General features: G+C 49.9%; 1 protein-coding gene across 3 annotated transcripts in view; it reads right to left on the reverse strand.

Annotated features, from left to right (window-relative positions):
- Positions 1-19,785, reverse strand: part of NCOR1 (nuclear receptor corepressor 1) — a 116,387-nt gene that overhangs the window by 39,261 nt on the left and 57,341 nt on the right. For all 3 annotated transcript variants that reach the window (XM_063295684.1, XM_063295667.1, XM_063295676.1), the window contains 6 exons: positions 18,803-19,020; positions 13,901-13,963; positions 8,413-8,552; positions 7,936-8,062; positions 4,317-4,869; positions 1,025-1,154 (listed from right to left, as the gene is read on the reverse strand). In XM_063295684.1, the coding sequence (XP_063151754.1) occupies positions 1,025-1,154; positions 4,317-4,869; positions 7,936-8,062; positions 8,413-8,552; positions 13,901-13,963; positions 18,803-19,020 (1,231 nt within the window). The remainder of the gene's footprint in view (positions 1-1,024; positions 1,155-4,316; positions 4,870-7,935; positions 8,063-8,412; positions 8,553-13,900; positions 13,964-18,802; positions 19,021-19,785) is intronic.

Consider the following 19,785-nt stretch of genomic DNA (forward strand, 5'->3'; position numbering starts at 1 on the left):
CAGCTCCTATGAAAGGTCCCTCAGGGTTTTCACTCTGCTCCTCCGGTCTCTCCTTCTGCTGGGCTACTCCCTGAGAGGCCTCCTCTTCTCCACGTCTGGCTTATTTGTTTCTTCCAGTGGCCATGACGGCTGGGGAACTCAGCCTGGGTGCGGTCCAAAAGCAGGGCTGGGCTCAACCCCGACACGTTATGTGTGGGGCCTGAAAAGTTCAATCCCAGCATGGTGGAACGTGAGGGGGACCTTGGAAGACGGGGGTGGGTGGGGGGAGAGATGCCGCCTAGGGAACGATCAGATCAACGAGAAGGGAGCCCGCAGCAAAGTAACGGCCAGAGAAAGAAACTTAGAAAGGGCCTGCCCTAGCTACTCAGGCGGTAAATAGGGAGGGTGGGAGAATTGTACTTCCAGACTTGCAAGATCCTGTTCATGTAGCCTTACAATAAAGTAGAATTAGCTCATCTGGTCTGTTTCCTGTCTGGTTTACCTGAGAGGGCTGGCATCAATCTTGCAAGTCTGAAAGTACAAATCTCCCACCCTCCCTATTTACCACTCGAGTAGTTTATTTTAATTTATTTTTATTTTTTCAATTTATATAGCCGCCCATCTCAAACCAGTGAATCTGTTAGGGCGTGTCCTTCCTAAGTTTCTTTCTCTGCTGTGGGCTCCTTTCCTCTGATCCAATCATTCCCTGGGCGGCACCTCTTCTCCCCATCTTTCAAGGTCACCCTCACATTCTGTCATACCCAGCGTTTGATCCCGAAATGCTGACTATACTCTCAGGCCAGGATTTCTCAATGTTGGCAACTTTAAGATGGGTGGACTTCAACTCCCAGAATTCCTCAGCCAGCATGGGTTGAAGTCCACCCATCTTAAAGCAGGCTGGCTGTGGAATTCTGGGAGTTGAAGTCCACCCATCTTAAAGTTGCCAAGGTTGGGAAAGAGTGCCTGAGGCAACACCTCTGGGTTTAAATCCTTTCCAGGCTGACGAGAAAGGAGAGAATACGTTCCAAGCCTGTCCAGAACATACCATTGGTGGTATGATGGCTGCCCGGTGCTGAAGCTGCTGGAGATCCATTGGCCCCTGTTTAATTGCAGATGATAATAGCAGTGGTCCGGTGGGATTTAACAGGGAAGGCTTTGCATCCATTGTAAAGATCCTGGAGGAGGAAAGACACACTCAGAAATATTCCATAGAGAGGAAAGGTCAACTAAAAGACAGACATAAAACTCAGTGGTCGACATTGCATTACATCAAATGAACTCACCAGTAGATACTAGGGAAAAGAGGGCATGCCAGGAATTCAGAGAAGATTAATATTCATATTTATGAAGTTCTGAGGTTGGAAGGGAACAGTTCAGTTCTCTGCCCAGGGAAAACACATGATAAACGAGGCAAGTGCAGCTGTCTTCCCTAACTTGGTCCCCACCAAGTAAATTGGCTTCCTGGTAGTTTCCATCCTTCTGAAAATGCAGGGTCCAAAGCTGTATTTGATCCAATGGCATGGACTAAAGTAGAACCTTTGCCTCCCACTTTCTTCAAACCCTTTTCAGCAGCTGCCCTGCACTGCTGAGTCCCAATCAGGTTATGATCAGTTTACTTACCCTCGACCCTTTCCTCGGGCAATGCTGCCAAGCCAGGTCTCTGAATTGCTCCTGATTTGAAATCAGTCAGCCAGATTGGCAGATTGTAGGCAGAAACTGATTTCAAAAAGGCAAAGGGACAAGCGGTCCAAGTGCCAAAGGAAGTCTTGTGTCTAAATGTTATTTTGAGGCAGGACCAGAATATTTCCCTAAATCGGGGAAATTGAGGAAAATTCCTAAGCAGCCTGTTTCATCATTCTGGGAGCTGCAATCATAGCACTAATCGAAAGTCTTGGGTTGGAGGGGAACACCTTTCTTAACAGCTGACCAACTCCGTTCTGGTTGGGAGCTATGGGAGTTGTAGTCCCAGACATATGGAGGGCCAGCAAGCTAGCAGGAAGTTGTCTGAGCTGAAGGATCTTGCCGTCTAGGTCACCCTCTTCTATCATTTATTTGTTATGGAAATTATTCTTGAAACGCTACATCTACTAAACGCTTTCAGACAGTGTTGGCACAGAGGGACCCTTCTCAGGAAAGGCCTCGGTCCAAAATGTAAGAAATCAGCTCAGTGCAGGAACAACCCAGGTCTTTAAAACTTAACGATGTAATGAATGGGGATCTGTAATTTCTAAAGGGAGCAGACTGACCTACATCAACAAGCATCAGCAATGATCCCTTAAAAAAGAAAAAAAAAATTAAAAATCTACAGGTAGTCCTCAGTTAATAGCCAGGTCAGATTCGCTTAATGACCACTTCACTTAGCAACCAAAATTCTGGTCCCAATTATGGTCATTAAGTGAGGAGTACCTGTAGCAGGACCACACTGACAGCAGGACTGCATCAACAGCCCTCTTCAAGGACCACTCGTGACCATGGTACTGCAACCAGGGTCAACACAGCAGGCATTTTCACCAAGCATCTGCACCTCAAAGTGGTCAATATTTGCAAATGGGCCAAGAAAGGAGGCGGCGGCTAGGAGATCCCCCCCGGGCATCCTCTGTTTTTTTTAAAAAACATGCATTTTGTGGGTCATGGAGTACACAACCGCACGTGCAAGCCGTCCCAGCGACACTGATCTCTCTGTTCTGGACAACTGAATGCAAACGGAGTGTGGCTCAGATCTTCCCAGGCAAGGGATCCTCCCCTTGCCGAGATAGAGAGTCGGTTCTTTGGAAGACCCTCTTCCAAAACACACACACACAGACACACAATTAAAAAAAGGTGGGGGGAAACTCAGTAACTCGATAGCTCTGACATTTAGCACCCGCTCCAGGGCAAGCCCAACTGTGACCGTCCATGGACCGCCTCCAAGGCCAGAGGAAACTTTCCATTACACGCCGTCCTCTTCGCACACTGCTGTTGCCACAGAACGTTTTCAAGCAAACAAGGGGAGGGGAATGAAAATGGGACAGGCAGATGGCCGCTCGTGCGTCCTACCAGGCCGGGGTGGTAAACGCATGCCGAGAATCTGGAGGATGGCCCCTGCAGGAGAACCCTTCGCATTGGACCCGAGCAACTTCTGCTCCATGACTCAGCCAGCCGCGCAGCTGAGTGGCCAGGCGGAAGGCGGCCAGGCGACTCTGCCCCAGCTTTGCCAGCTCGCTCAGTGCCATGTGGAGTGGGGGGGAGGTGGGCCCTTCCGTTTCTGAGTTCATTTATATGGCCAGTTAAACCAACATCCGGGGGAACTCACGGCTCCTTCTAAGGCGCCACCAGGAAGGGGGGCAGGTCTGGCTGCCCAGTCTAATGACTGGATTAGCTCCTGAGGCCACAGGCGTGGGATGCTTGGGGAAGCGATGATGTCACTGGAGGGGGCGTGGCCTATTCTTCATTCCTTGCTGCGGGGGGGTGTTGTTATTTATTTAATGAATTTCTATGGCTGCCCAACTCACACACAGTGACTCTGGGCGGCCCAAAAAATTAAAATGCACAATGTAAAAACCCAACACCAGCAAAGTCAGAGGGAAACGCGATCCTTGAACTTTATATTTAAAGGACCGCATCTCCCTCTGACTTTTGCTCACAAATGCAACAGGAAAAATGGCACCGGAAATGGTGTTTTTATGGAATGTGGCGTCCTGGGTGCCCTCTGAGCTTGGCGGGCTGCTTGCAGACGTTTCATTCCCCAACTGGGTAACATCGTCAGTGCATTACAGGCAGTCCTCGCTTAAGAACCATTTATTTAGTGATGGTTCGGACTTACGATGGTGCTGAAAAACCCAACTTGTGGCTGGTCCTCACACCTACGACCACTGTAGCATCCCCAGAGTCCCGTGATCACTATTTGGGCACTTGGCAACTGGTTCACATTTATGACCGTTGCAGTGTCCCGTGGTCCCGTGATCACCATTTTCAACCTTCCCAGCTGGCTTCTGCCAAGCAAAGTCAACGGGGAACTGCATGATTCGCTTAACAACCACCTGGTTTGCTTAACGCCCACAGTGATTCGCTTAATGACCACTGCAAAAAGGTCATAAAATTGGGTCAGATTTGCTTAGCGACCGAAATTCCAGTCCCAATTGTGGTCGTTAAGCAAGGACTACCTGTATCTAGTCCGATAATGAAACGTCTGCCAGCCAACCACCAAGCACCAAGGACTTTGCCGTTCAACCCTGAGCTGCAGAGATGCTCTTCTACTGGATTGTAGGGAATTTCAGGGGTGGAGTGGCCATCCCTAAGTCAGAAGACAGGTCGGTGGGTCTTCTGGAGTGGAGCGGGAGGAGAATCGTGGATCTCACCTCTGCCTCTCAGGTTCTCCATCCACCTCTTCATCGGCACTGCAAGTGGCGCTGGAATCGTCCGAGCCGGGCTCCATCCTCTGGGCACCGGCAGGGTGGCTCAAGCCAAAGTCCGCCCCCTCTGGCTCCAGCTTCTCTTTCGGCACATCCTCCTCCCTCTCCCTGACCTCGTTTTCCACCTTCACTTGGATGTCTCCAGGCGGCTTGGTGTCGACCTCCACGGGCTCCGCTTTGGCGCTGGCAGCAAGGTTGAGGACGGGCTTGGTGTCGGCCAGCGAGATCCTGCTCTCCGTCTCCATGAGCTCCTCCGCTTCGGACTTGGCCTCCTCCTTCACCCGCAGCTCGCCGATGTCGCTCTCGGCCGGCCTGGTGCTCCGGGCGGCCGAGGGAGGGGAGGCGCTGGGGGATGGCTTAAGGGCAGGGTCCTGCTCGGTGACCACATCGGCGGGGATCCGGGAAGAGCTGCTCTCCAGAGGGGCGTCCTCCAAAGGTCTGGCGGCCTCTGCCGGAGAAGGAGACGGCGCACTTTCCGTATCGGAGCTGTTTTCGGCACCTGGAAAGGCAACGAAGTGGAGCATCAGCACGGGAAAGGGAATTAAGGAGCGTCACCTGGATGATGAACCACTAATCCTTAGCACGGTGTTTCTCAACCTTAGCCACTGAAGATGGGTGGACTTCAACTCCCAGAATTCCCCAGCCAGCAAGGCTGGCTGGGGAATTCTGGGAGATGAAGTCCACCCATCTTCGAGCAGCCAAGGTTGAGAAACACTGCCTTAGCAGCTCAAGACACACAAGGATAGACCGAACGCCTCCAAGACCTCCTCTTCCTGGGGGTGAAGGATTCCAAACATCTGCAGCTGTCTCAGACCTGGTTCTGCTGCTGCCGTTCTGGCTAAGCCCCTCCAGGATTCTGACTCAGATGCTTTTACGATTCTACCTCCTTTGCACTCCACCTTCGCTTCGATTTAGAACTTGCCTGCTTGAATCAGCCCCCTCTGCCAAAGTCCTAGCCCTTGGAACTTCCTGAAGATGCCTCTCAGCATCCTTGCTTCCCCTGGATCCCTAATTTGCTACCTCCCATCCTCCAGCTGCAGCATCCGACCTCGCTTTCCAGCCTCCCACCCCTTGAAGACAGCTGCAGCCCTTTTCCTTACAAGCCATGGAAAGCAGAGGCTTCTCTGACCTCTGTTGCTTCCTCCAAGCTGTAAATTCTTTCAGCGCCTCCCCCTTGGACACCCCTCCCTGGTGAAACAGCCAAAGGAAGCTGCTGTCAAAGGTGGGCAATGTGGCTGTTGGAACCATCACTTCAACTTGGATTGTCAAGGCAGAAAAAGATCAGCCGACTCTGACTCTCTTCCAATTGTTGAATTGGAGTGAGTGAATCCTCACTCAATGACCACAAATGGGACCAGCATTTTGGTTGCTAAGCGAAGCAGTCACTAAGTGAGTCTGACCCGATTTTACGACCCTTTTTGCAGTGGGCATTAAGCAGTTTTTGCTTTCAGAAATACGGCCATGCAATGATGCTGCCAGGAGAGAGCACGGTTAAATAAAATGCCCAGGTATCTAAAATGCTCGACTTATGTTATCATGTGATCTTGAATTCTCCAGCTACGCCAACATTTCAGTCTTATTGTAGGTTTCCTTAGCAATTCTTGACTAGCGCCTCAAGTCTACTGCCTTTCACCGAGTTTTTATTGGTTTTTATTTTATGGTTCAGATGGGGATTGTGTGATTTTTACGGGGTGGTTGTTACAATATGGGCGGCTATATAAAAATAAATAAAATAAGTAAGTCGGTGTTTCAGACCCAGTCTTGTACATGAAAAAAGAACAGCATAATCTGCATATAACAAAGCACAAGTTTTCCTTTTGCTTAACAATGGGCAGTGGCCATCAGTGTGAAGTAATGTGGTCTCCAGATCACTGACACAGATATTGAATACTGTGGGAAGGTAAGCAGCTTTGATCTATATTCACAATAGGCTGCTCCTGCGCCATAAATATTGATTTGAAATATTTTTCCCAGATCTTAGATGGCACAGAATCTGGGACTGAGGAAGCAGTGAAAGCTCTGGAAATTACATTCCAAAAGATTTTAGGGTCTTTCTACAGAGATACGTGTATTAAAAACGGCCAGGAATCTCTGCTTTCTGTTTTTTTTATGGCATATTAGTGCTTTAGTATTTCTTCAGTTCATAATAATTTGAGGGGGGCTGCTGTAAATTAGACTTTCTGTAGGCTAGATATACAGCTGAGTACCACTTCCAGCTGGTTTGATGCAGATTGTGCCGCTATTAAGAAGAAATTTAATAGCGGCACAATCTGCATCAAACCAGCTGGAAGTGGTACTCAGCTGAGTATTTCTTTTATCTGAGGCTGTGGATGCTCCAGATTCTAAGGTTTAATTGCTTTAATTTAATTGATTAAATTACTTAGAATGTTAAAGGCATTTATTTTTTTCTGTAACCTCCCCGTCTTCATGACCTAAAATTTAAAGCTAGAGTAGAGTTTAAAACTGTAGCCAAGTAATTATTTAAGTGTTCTGCCCAAGTAATCCTCCATTTATAAATATCTTCATGAAGAACATCAGAAGAATAATGTTGGATCAGAAGAACATCCTTATCATTGGTTAGCAAAACTTAATTTTATAGGTGGAGGGTCGCTGTCTGATTTCAAGCTGACATTAAGTAATCTAACCAAGGGAAAGGAATTCAACTGTTGAATTAGCTTGGAAGTACATGATTCAGCTTGAAAAAATTGGTTTGGTTCTGAAAGCAGATTTGTTTTAGAATCTGCTCCTAATCAAATCTGTGAATCAGTTTTGCAGAGCCTTGATAGATCCCTCATTCACCCAGTTTTTATACTCCGCTACCTGTTTTCAAAAGTAAGAGACTGTAAATCCTTTTCTCATCATACAGGTAGTCCTCACTTAACAACCACAATTGGGACTGGAGTTTCAGTTGCTAAGCAAAGCGGTCATTAAGCGAGCCTGACCTGATTTTTCGACTTTTGCGGTGGCCGTTAAGTGAATCACTGCAGGTGTTAAGCAAACCACATGGCCATTAAGTGAGTCACGTGGTTCCCCATTGATTTTGCTTGCCAGAAGCCAGCTGGGAAGGTCAAAAATGGCGATCATGTGATCGTGGGATGCTGCAACGGTCATAAAGTAAACCGGTTGCCAAGCACCCAAACCATGATCATATGACTGCAGGGATGCTGCAAAGGTCGTAAGTGTGAGGACCAGTCGAAAGTCGGTTTTTCAGCACCGCTGTAAGTCCAAACCATCACTAAACGAATGGTTATTAAGCGAGGACTACCTGTACTGGAAAAATAGAGGGATGCTTCAACTGTGGAATTTGGCGTATAACAGGGTTTCATTTCTTTTAAACTACGGGAGACACAGAAGTTCCTTAAAATGTATGAAAACCCAGGAAGGACGGCTGTAATTTGGACCTCCCTGTCTCTTGTCCTGCTCGACCAGGCCAACCAAGTTGCCGACCCTCCCCTTAAAATTTATCCATCGCCAAGGCTTTCCAAGGCCACCGAGCACACTTACAAAGCAGGCCGCTCTGCCCGGAGGCCCAGTGTCTGAACCCACTCCTCCTTTCGGGACCCACCTTCGCTGTCTTCAGGATTCTCTTCCTCATTGGAGGCCTCGATGTCCTCATCCTCCTGCGCGGAGACGGTAGACGCCACGCTCTCGCACTGGGAAACTTCCCGCTCCTCCCGTGGCCTTCGAGATGACTAGAAAGGGAGGGAGGCCATGACGCTTCTGACTGCACCCACTGCTTCAGCCTGGGGGCCAGCTTGGGCTGCCTGACTCCACCAGTATCTTAAACCAGGGTTCCTCAACCTTGGCGACTCTAAGCTGTGTGGACTTCAACTCCCAGAATTCCCCAGCCAGCAAAGCTTAAACAGCAGCCTGGGGGTCTTCCGTGGGTGTTGGGACGACAATGCCCAGGATTCTCGGCGTGGGAAGCCCCCTCTGGATGACGATGGCTGAAAGAGCTCCAGCACCTCTTCTTCCAGGCAGCCCTTCCTCCCCCCCGACTCACACACCACACCTGCCTGCCCCACGCCCAGGCCCTGCTCACCTTTTGCTTGTACTGCTGGAGAAGGCTGTCAAGGTTGTGCCTCCGTTTGTAGTTGAAGTAGAAGTTCTTGCACTGGGCCTCGCTCTTTGTCCCCACCATCTTGGCGATGGCCGCCCAGTTGCGCCCGTGTTCCACCAGCCCTGCCGAAACAGAAGCCCAGCCAGGTGAGCCCTCGCTGCTGCTTCCCCGAAAGGCCTTCAGGGAGAACCGGCCTGTTCCTGGGGGAGGCTGTTGCTGCTTCCACGGCATTTATAATTTTGTAACTTTATAAAACCAGACCAGAGGTGATACTCCCACCCTCGTAACCCAGTCGCTTACGATTCATGTGGCTATGCTCTGAAAGCAGCACGCGGGATGGCTTGCTATGCAAGGGAGGAGCTCTTGAGGCCATCCATCCCAACCCGCTGCTCAGGGCAGGAATCCTAATCAAAGCATCCACGATGGATGGCTGCCAGCCTCTGCTTGGACACATCTAGCACAGGAAAGCCACTTCCCAGGGTCAACAGTTCCGTTGTCCAACTATTTTGACTCGAAAGACGGTTTTAAACATTCCACCGGAATACTTGAATCCAGTGTTTGGCATCCTATAGGTAAAGACTGCTATTGGGTATCCCTCTTAATGTTAAAACATACTCCGGTACTGAGTTACCGCGTGAGAAAAAAATGAGGGGTGCACCAGGTAACCTGACTTCAGCTCCTAAGATGAAAGTAGGTTATAAATGCAGGAATGGACTGGGTGATTTCTATGTTTGCTTCCAACTCTATTATTTGCTTGGGCGAGATGGGCGGTAAAGAAATGTGAGGAATGGATAAATAAATCATCCTACGCAATGCATAAATATACCCATGCGTGAAAGAAGTTGGAATGCGGCCAAAAAGTTAAATTTCATTTATATTTATTTCAGTGTCTTTCAAACACGGCAAGTTTAAGACCTGTGGGCTTCAACTCCCAGAATTCCCCAGGCAGCATGCTGGCTGGGGAATTCTGAGAATTGAAGCCCACAGGTCTTAAACTTGCCGTGTTTGAAAGACACTGGACTATATGATACACACTGATTTATTCATCAGTTTAGAAGCTATCAGACTCTCAACAACTCTAGGCAGTTTATAGCTTAAAAAGTAAGAACAATAGGTTAAAAGAAAAAGAATCCATAACCAGCCCGACGACAGTCTAATCAACAAAAAAACCATCCAACAGGGCTCAGTCACCGCCTTGCCCAAGGCCTGGGACAACAACCTGGTCTTCAGTAGCTTCTGAACAACACCAGGGTGGGGGCTCTCTGGATCCCTGGGGGAGATCATTCCAGAGGGCAGGAGCTGCAATAGAGAAGGCCCACACCCTGGGTCCCAAGGATGGCACTAATTGACTGACGTGACCCGGAGTGTGCCAACTCGTCCCAGCTGGGCAGAAACCATAGGAGATAGGCAATTAGGTTATCACCTTCAAAGCCCTACATGGCATGGGTCCAGGTTACCCGAGGGATCGTCTCACCCCCATTACATCGACCCATCCCACCCGGTCAGGCAGGGAGGGCATGCTGCGGACCCTGTCCATGAAGGAACATCTATTGGCAGGACCCAGGAGGAGAGCCTCCTCTGCCATGACCCCTGCCCTGTGGAACGCTCTTCCCCCAGAGGTGAGGCAGCTCCCCCCAGCCTTCCGGAAGGGGGCGCGGACCTCCCTCTGCCATCTCGCATGGGGCATGAGGAGGGACAATCGACACTGGGGCTGGTTGGCACCCCAAAGATGCTCCCGTAGATCAAGAACTTTTTAACATCTACACCTGGGACTATATTATTTATTTAAGAATGGTTTCATTGTATTTTTAACTAGCATTTATTCTTGTTTTTATTGTAAACCACCCAGAGTCGCTCTGTGATGAGATAGGTGGTGACTAAGTTTGAAAAATAAAGAAATTACACCCTATGCCACGCAGGGCTTTATAAGTGATCACCAGCGCCTTGAATTGCACCTGGAAGCCACTGGCACGGCTCACGGAGCGGTGGCATCACATGGGCATCACAAGGCATGTCCAATGCTGCCTTCGACAAACAAGGAAGCACAGCTAACAGATCTCTATGCCTGCCTTGCGCACCCTGAGCATGGAGACGTGCAGTTGAAGGCAAAGCCTCTCTTCTTAGCTGAGATCGCCAGATATCCTCAGCTGTAATTTCCATCCCTCTGTTGGCTTGAGGCTGGTCTAGGGGAAGCTACAAGCCTGGAAAGCCCATCGGATTCCCAACAGCGGTGGGTTATTTTGGAGAGTTGCAAAAATTGAACAAGGTGGGGTGGAGAAAAATGCTTTCCCCCCAGCCTCTGAGGGAAACAAGCGTGCTGATAGCACAAGGGAAAAGTCAACCTATTTATTGATTTATTATACGGATGTAGAGGGCCGCCCATCTTTATCAATTAACAAGCATAAATTCAGACGCCTACATATAAAAGTATAGAAAAGCAAAAACAAAAAAGGACATCAGGTAAAAAAATAAAACTCCACCATCAGCACAGGGGAAGCACACAAACTGGGCCCCACCAATATCCTGACGCTAAAGCCCAGTGTTTCTCAACCTTGGCAACTTGAAGAGGTGTGGACTTCAACTCCCAGAATTCCCCAGCCAGCAAAGCCTCTTCAAGTTGCCAAGGTTGAGAAACACTGCTCTACATTGATATTAGATGGTTTCTGGGTTACTTTGAGATGGGGGACTTCAGGGCTTTGAACCCCAAGCAAAAAAGGGGCTTTGAAGGACAGGCAGGCTGGCTGGGGAATTCTGGGAGCTGGAGTCCACGCCTCTTCAAGTTGCATGGTTGAGAAACGCTGCTAAAGCCTGCGGGATTTTTACTGCATCGTATGAACTTATGCTAGATTGACCCGTTTTTCAAAAGGACGCTCCCGTCAAGACAGCCTGCAGGAGGAGGAGAACATCTTGCCACCAAGGCGAAGGGAATAAAGAAAGAGGACTTGTGGAAGGCAGATGAATCAGAAAGGCAAGCAAGGGATCTTTCTGCTCTTTGGAAAATCCCGGGAGATTTGAGGAACCAGGAGGGAGGAAATTTCTCCGGAAAGCTCTCCACTGGCACGGCCCTCCTTCCATCTCGAGCCGGGCCTTCCCGTTTCCAGCGAGACGTGGAGCTGAACTCTCCCCAGGTCATCCCACGTCAGTGCCAAGAATTGTTTAAACCCAGCCCTCCTGACCCCGCAGCACCAAGGGCTTATCTGCTGGATCGCTGCGGTCTCCCCAGCTGACTTAACCTAATTCTCCCTGGGCCAGAGAGCTGCTGGTCTTCCCTTGCCTCCCGCCCCACCAGAGAGGAAAACAGTGGCGCTGGACAACAAGCTTCAACAACAGATACAAGAAGGCCCGGGCATCTTTCAGAGGGCCCCCGTGGCCATTTTTATCCCCTTGGCCAGCCACAGCAGCGCCAGCCCAGCCCAGCCCAGAGTAAGAACTAAACGGGTCCAACTGAGAAACAAGGAAGGAAATTTCTGCAGACTCCGGGGAACGCGGGGCCACGAGGAGAAGCCAAGCACGTGGGAGAGACCCCCAAACATCGCACAAATGCAAAACAAGCCAGCTGTCCGATGTTACTCAGGCACTGGAACATTGGGAGACCTGGCTGGAGTGGAAGAAAAGAGAAAAAGGGGGAACGCACAGCCTCTTTCAGGGCCACGAACCAGAAGCGGCCTCTCCCGACAGGCAGACTTCAGAAAGGTTGGCACTGCAACTTTTAGGGATCCCAGACAGGGTGAGGAAGTTGGGCTTCAAGGCTTGCGGAAGGAGGCGAGATCACTGGCTGAAAACTGGGATGGAAACCCTGCTCTGGTTTGGAAGAAGAATTTCAGTTTTATTGCAGGACCCGCTTGTCTAGAGAACAATGCCTTCTACCGCTTTGAAAACCGGTCATTGCAGGGAGAGGGGAGGTCTCACCCCACACGCTGACATATCCCACAGTACATCAACACGGAGGCTCACAGATAGAAAAGATGTGATATTATCAACTTATCAGCTACACCGACACTGATATGCACAGGACCCAGAGGAAGAAGCTGTTTTTCCAAGTGAGCCTTGAAGCTGAGCAAAACCAGATTTGGAAGAAAGCAACCCGCATTCCCCCCACCCCACCCCCCCAAAAAAGGCATGCTCTGGGAATTGAGCTCTTATTCCTTTCTGCTTTCCAGCAAGCTCAGAATATAAATCTTGGTATAAGAATATGAATCTGATCTTGGTTTGGACACAAAGGAAAAAGGGGCAAGCAAGTCACCAGCAGAAAAAGGATTCAACAAGGGAAAATAAATAAATAAAGGCGGAGGGGGGAGGGGGGAGAGAGAGTGAAATTGATGGCCTCGCCGGCAATGAGTCATAAGCAAAGAAAAAAAACTCAAAGTAGCTGGAACAGTTTTTATACATTTTTGGTTGTCTGGGCAACAGGAATCTGCTCCCTGGAAGTCCTGAGAAGATCCAGTTGTGCAGATCAAACACACATAATACGTTTGCAGCGTTTACATTTCCTGAAAGCTGAAAACCAGTTTCAAATGTGGTTATAGCCCCACATTTCGGTCGACCTGGGAGGGTCGCTTAGCCAGAACCAATTGCTCAACTCACCCCAGCGTGTTTTGTGATGAGACGCCTCAAACTAAGAGGATAGATATTTCCCTACATAAGCTGGTCCACCTTTGGCAAGGGGGTGCCTGTGAGGAACAAGGAAAGGAGGAGGGCTTTTCCTGGCCACAGTCCAGCGGGCACATCAAGCAGCTTTTCCAGAAGTGGGATAATGGGCTGCATAGCTTGGAATCAAAGTGCACCAGGACCACATTTCACCCAGCTGATCAGCCCACGTCAGCACTAGCCCAGGGCAAGAGCAGGGCGCCATTCAGAGGCTGTGTGACGGCCCTCCCTGGGCGATCGCTCCCCACCCCACTGGAGTTGCCTTCAAACCCCATGCTTTTGTAAAATTAAAAAGTCCTGTCTTGCTGGACAGGCCTTGCTTCTTTAAAGAACCCCCCAAATCCCATTTGTAGGAGACTACAGAGCGAAAGGAAGAATCTCATTTGCTCGGGGGATTATTTAAAAGTTACCTCCAGAAGGAAGAGAAGATGCAGCTACAGATGGTTCAAATCAACGTGAGTGGGTTGCGTGTCGGGAGACGAGGCCTTGAAGCCCAGAGAGACCCCATTTCTGCATGCAAAGGGCCTTGGCTCAACCCAGGGACCTCTAATTAGGCTTGACAAGACCTCCCACATGAGTCAGGCTGACCTAGTTGGGACCGGCAGCCGAGCCCACCGGGAGACCGTTCTCGGCACTGCTAGATCCCAGGAACGCTGCAGAAACACGCTTGACTCTCCAGGAAAGTCTGTCCAAAACATTTATCACATGCCCTCCTCCAATTCCAAAAAGGTTTTTTTTTAAAAAACAAAACAAAACAAAACAGACTGACACAAGCAAAGAGCAAAGAAGGAAGAAAAAGGGTTTTCTTCCTGCTTCATTTTACCTTTCTTTGCAACTTCCATCTCTTCTTCTGTCCAGCGAGAGGTCTCCACCGGCTCCGCGGAAGCTGAAACAAGGCGGAGGAAAGAAAGAGAGAGAGAGAGAGAGGGAGAGAGAGGGAGAGAGGAGAACCGGTCAGATGGTGAAAAGGGCCAGGACTTGTGCTTTCCGCATAATCTATTAATCTGTTTACAGGAAGGCCTGCTCAGGCCGCTTGGGAACGATGCCCACTGACAGCGGGAGGGCGTCAGTTCTTATTACATCAAAAAAAAAAAACAAGAGCGAAAGGAGGAGAGAGGGAGAGAGGTCCCCTTCGTGCACGGGCGGGCATGAGCTCATGCAAGGCAGGGCCATCGGGAGATGCTGTGTGGAAGATCTATCGTCGCTTCGCCAAAGGGCCCACACTTCGGCCGGAGAAAGTTCTCCGGCGCCTGTCCCATTTCTTTCCTGGGGAGAAACGCCCCACCTGCCACGGCGGAGCTGGACACACAGCGGAGATTGAAACTAAACAGGCAAAAAGCACGCCGCAAGGTGGTTAATCCCGCTGGGCCCGGATGTTACCTCGGAGTGGATTCCTCTCTCCGTCCCCCGGATTTGTGATTTCTGGGAAAGGCAGAACCCAGATCTGGGTGCAGGCATGGAAGGATGTCAGGTTGCAGCAGTATAGTTGTTTTGTTTTGTTTTGTTTTACGGAAGCTAAAAACACCCACCAAGCTGGAGGACAAATTTGTCTCTTATGTAACCGGCATCAGGTCCGACCCCATCTTTTATGACTCTTTCTCAAATCGGATGCCTCAAAAATGCCTCCAGCTGAGTCAGTGGAGCCTCTCTGGGGCAGCAAATGAACGGGAATCCCTCGTCCCCTGCCTTTGCTCACCCATCGAACCTGCTCCCTCCAAACTGGATTATTTAAGATCTGTCGGTCATTAATTGCTCATCCCTCATTGGTAATCAATCAATCAATCACATCTCTGACTTAACTCAAAAAATGGGGGAAGTCTAGGCGTGTCACTGCCCACCGAGGACCAAGACCAACGAGAGGAGGACAGCTCAGGGGCACACTTCTGCAAATCGGTGAGGTTTGCTTTACAAATAAAACATCAAGTTTCTAGTCCCTACCGCCTTCTCTAAAAAGTAACATGGGCAGGAAGTAGAAGTAGCGAGTTGGCCCAAGATGCAGGTGGGGAAGGGGTTGCTTTTGCACAAAAGGGGAACCTTTTCTGGACTACGAGCTCCAGTCACTTGCAAGTGGTGTCTTGGAGGTCACATCCAGCAATCAGGCAGGGGAAAAACAGCCACAGAAAGAAAAAAGGGGGGGGAAATGAAACCCAAACCACCCCAAATTAAATACTCCATTAGTCACTTGTTTCATTGAAAGGACAGGGAACCAGAGTCCAACCCTGCTCCTTGGCACATGACAAGACTGTTTTTAAATTTAGCATCCAGAGAACTGACTCGGTGGGGTGGGAGAAGCCAGCCTAAATTTACACAAGCCGATCAGAGAAAGTAAGCTGCTGGCTACGTTCGCAAAATTCACCGAGCCCCCACTTTACCAAATTAACCAAACTGGGTTCCCACACAACCCACCGAACCCCGAACAAGCCAACCCCATTTTCGCCTAACGTGTTGCCAGACCCAGCCAGAGCCTGCTGGATGTTTTCCCCTTCTGGCATTGATTCTGGGAGATGGTGAGAATGTGGCTTCTCTCATAACCCCTGACGTCCGATGGCAAGGAACGGGTGGGCTCCAGGCAACCCCACGGGGTTGGGAGAGGGCAGAGGCTTATAAGCTCTGGGCCGCTTCCAGGCTGGGCTTGAAAGACAGCGAAAATCCTGCCAGCGAGAACGTCTCCCCTCTGACGCCGCAAGCCAACGGCGGAGAACTTTGTCCTAGTTTGGGCTGGACCCCCCGCCCGTCAGTCAGAGCTCCAGCAACATCTGCCAGCAGGAACATAAGGAGCGTGTGCTGCGCCCCACTCCCCACCACTGCCCTAGATTTCCATTTCTCCTCTTCCCCTCACTCTAAAAATCCCACAGTTCCTGTTAATCACGGAGTACATTCAGTAACTGCACTGGTTTCACTTAAGTTTATTTTATTTATTTTATTTTATTTATTTTCTATCCTGCCTTTATTATTTTTATAAGTAACTCAAGGTGGCAAACGTATCTAATACTCCTTCCTCCTCCTGTTTTCCCCACAACAACCCTGTGAGGTGGGTTGGGCTGAGAGAGAGGGACCGGCCCACAGTCACCCAGCCGGCTTTCATGCCTGAGGCAGGACTAGAACTCACCACCTCCTGGTTTCTAGCCCGTTGCCTTAACCACTGGACTAAATTGGCTCGATAAACAATAGTTTACTGTTGATGCTTTTTTTTTACATTTACCTACTGTAAATGCTTTTTAAAAATATTTTTAACAGATATTCTGCATTTCTGCAAATCCTGAAGATCCCTTGAGTACAGGTAGTTCTCGACTTACAACCATTCGCTTAGTGACCATCCAAAGTTATGATGGTGCTGGGAAAAGTGACTTGCAACCGGTCCTCGCACTTACGACCATTGCAGCGTTCACCCCGTCATGTGATCAAAATTCGGGCACTTGGCAACTGGCATGTATTTATGACGGATACAGCGTCCTGGGGTCACGTGATCGCCATTTCTGACCTTTCCAGCCAGCTTGTGACGGGCAAAATCAGTGGGCAGCCACATAATTCACTCCACAACCACGTGATTCACTTAATGACCATGGTGATTCGCCTAACTACTGCTGCAAAAAATGTCATAAAATTGGGTGCGGTCATGTGATGCCTCATGACCTCACCTCAAAGCATCACTTAACAACAAATTTTCTGGTCCCTATTGTGGTCATAAGTCGAGGACTACCTATATGGCTTACAGTTCCCATTTTGCCAAAGACCCTGAGTGGGTCCCAATTCTATTCACACTTGCTATCCCAGTCTGTCCTTAACCAAACATCCCAGTCTGTCCTTAACTTGAGGAAGTTGTGATTTAGAGGCAGGCGATTTTTGGCAGAAGGAATGGAAGAGGGAGGCCTAGAGGTCGGGGGATTTTCTGACCCTCTTTCTCCTTTCCTTTGGGATTTTTGCATGTATAAATTTTTTTTTCTAGGAATGTAAAGCCTATCGAAGAGGGCTTTTTTTGTTTGTTTCCTGCTGCAAATCAGCAGGAAATATCCCTGCCAGTGTTTGGCATTTCACCGCCAAAATTTATTTGCATTGGGAATCACAAAAAGGGGGTCAGGGGCCAAATTTGCCTGTAGGTCATGGATTGCCCAGTTTCATACTGTGGCTGAAAAAAGCAATGCTTTATTTCCTAAGAAGCTGTTGGTGGGCAATGGATGTTTGAGAATTGTTACTTTTGTTCCTTTTTGAGCACCAAATTAGAAAAATAACTGCATGGATGGAGTGATTCAGCAGTGATTTATTTCTCAGGCAGCCGTTTTCAGACTTGGGGCTGGTAAAGGACAAGCAATTCATTCAGCTACCATCTGTGTGATGTTTCAGAAGATAAACTAACCTCCTTCGTGCATTTCTTTTATATGCTTCTTATTTTTAGAACAGGACAGCCAGTCCTCACAGGTGAAAATTTAGACACAATTGTATGGAAATCCTTTGGCTTTCACCAAAAGAAAAGATGGGAGGAGGGAGGGGAGGGGAGGGGAGGGGAGGGACAAAACAAATAACCAAGACGGGGCAATCTGTGTCCTAAAATTACAGTTTTCTTTGTTGCTATTTGAACATCTGTAAGCGGTTCTGCCTTCTTCGGTTGATGTTAACATCACACGGTTAATGTTAATTTCAGGCTGGATTAATCGTGCTTACAAGAAGCGGGGGGGCACAACTCAGGGGAAAGTAACTGCTTGGGAGAAGGAAGATTCTGATCTCTGCTGCCACCTGCTAAAAGGATCAGGCAGCAAAGGAGGAAGAACACCAAAGGCGACAATTACAGACGCTGGACCAGGTGGGCTACAGACTCTCAAGCGGGAGCTTGGTAATACATGGTCTCCCCGCAGCTCCCTCCCAACCGGAACGCGCGTCAGCACCACGGCATGCGAAACGTTACGATGTACAGTGAACATCGCAACGACGGACATGACAGCTACGAGTCCTTCCTCAGCCCCCCAAAGGACTCAGCCCTTAGTTGCATGCATAAGCCTACTTATGTTCTTTTTGCTGTTCCTCAGAGAAGGGATAGGCTTGTTTCAGTAAAGGCTGAGCTCAAACTTCTTGGGAGGGGCGGGGTGCGAGAGCTGCAGAGGATGGGACCATAATGCAAAGTCGGTGGGGCCACATCCCACCTGGAGAGGAGTAGAATTTCACTTTCTTTTTTGGGTCTCAGAAGATTGGGTGGTTTTTTTGTTTGTTTGTTTTACAACTGTGCCACATCTGTTTTAAGGCAGATATGATAGACTTCCCATACTCTGCCTCAAATTTGGGAGGGAACAGAATTCTTGATTTTTAGTAATCGCAGTGGGAATGGGAGATGGGACCCTCAGAAAGGAGGCTCTTGGGGGCTGCTTAATGCCTCTGGGCAACGGGAAATTCTGCAACCCATTGGGGAGGCACCAGAGTGGGAAACTTTTAAAAGCTCCAGCGAGGCCAAAAAAAGGGATCCCTGTCGCCTCCCTACCTGGGTCAGCGTTCTGGTTTTCCCAATCCCAATGAATCTTCAGCCAGGAGCAGGTGCCTCTGCAGCACCCGCCAATCAAGAGGAAACTGGGGTGTCCTGCTGCTTTCAAACCCCAAGCTGCTCGGCCCCACGGGCATGAGAAGTCAATCAAGGATCCCGGAAGGCAGGAGCCGGGCTGGCAGAACAAGCAGGGACAGCCCGAGATGGGCCACGGACCGTTTCCAGGCCCAGGGCCGCCTTTCTGTCGCCCTGACTTACATGGCTCTGGCGGGGGAGGCAGCGGAGGTGGGGGCTCTTCAGCCGCAGCGGCCGCAGCGGCGTTGGCCGCCGCCGCCTCGTTCGTCATCGACCGGGTGATCCGGCCTTTCCGACGGCCTTGGCTGTTGGCGGTCTTCCGCCCCCTTGGCACTGTGGGCTCCCGTTCCTCAGGCTCCTCAAGCTGCACTTCGACCTTCTCCTTCTCTTTGATATTTTCCCTGAGGGGAGACAGAGAAAGTCAAGGGTGGCCGGGAAGGGGTGGCCGGGACGGAGGGACGGCTTCGGTCCCAAAGGGCAAGAGCCACGAAGGCCGTCACGCTACCCCTCTCTTCCGGCAAGTCACAGCTATCTTTGGAAATAACAAGGCTCAGAGAGCATCAGGGACTCCACGGGGCACCCCTGCCCAGCAAAGGATTCTAGGTGCTTGGAAGTCACTTTGACCTCAAGACAGAATGGGAGTAGCCAACCCAAGTCACTTAAGAAGTCTTAAAAAGCTGCTTGTCATGCTGGAAACAACTGTGGGCGGGATATCCTGGGCTGCAAGCTCGGCCAAACCACCTGCAGCGCATTACGCTTTCTCGGTGTTGCTGTTTCTCCCACTGCTCCTAGATGGGGGTTCCCAGCACACCAGCAAATGGCCTTCAAACAGTTTAGCTCCTGGCCATGACCCTAAGGCAGCCTCCTCCGTTCAGCTTCCAGCAACAGGCTCTCGAAACAAGAGAGGCCCCAACAGCGTCCAGGTGAGCCTAACCTGGCATTTCCCAGGGGTGTCTGGCACAGAGCAGAAGGTGGCATCCTGATCCATCTAGAGGGTGCCAGGTTGGAGAAAGCCTGGGCTTAAACTTTCTTTGGGGACTGTAGCACGTGCTCCACCTCAGTCCGGATTTGGGAACCAGTGGGGCTGAACTGGACGGGAGGCCGTTCGGGTTGAAAAGCAGTCTGGGAAGTTGAAGGAACCCCGAAGAGCCCAGCGATAAAGCACA

Source organism: Candoia aspera, chromosome 1 (genome assembly GCF_035149785.1).
Source record: "Candoia aspera isolate rCanAsp1 chromosome 1, rCanAsp1.hap2, whole genome shotgun sequence".
NCBI lineage: Eukaryota > Metazoa > Chordata > Lepidosauria > Squamata > Boidae > Candoia > Candoia aspera.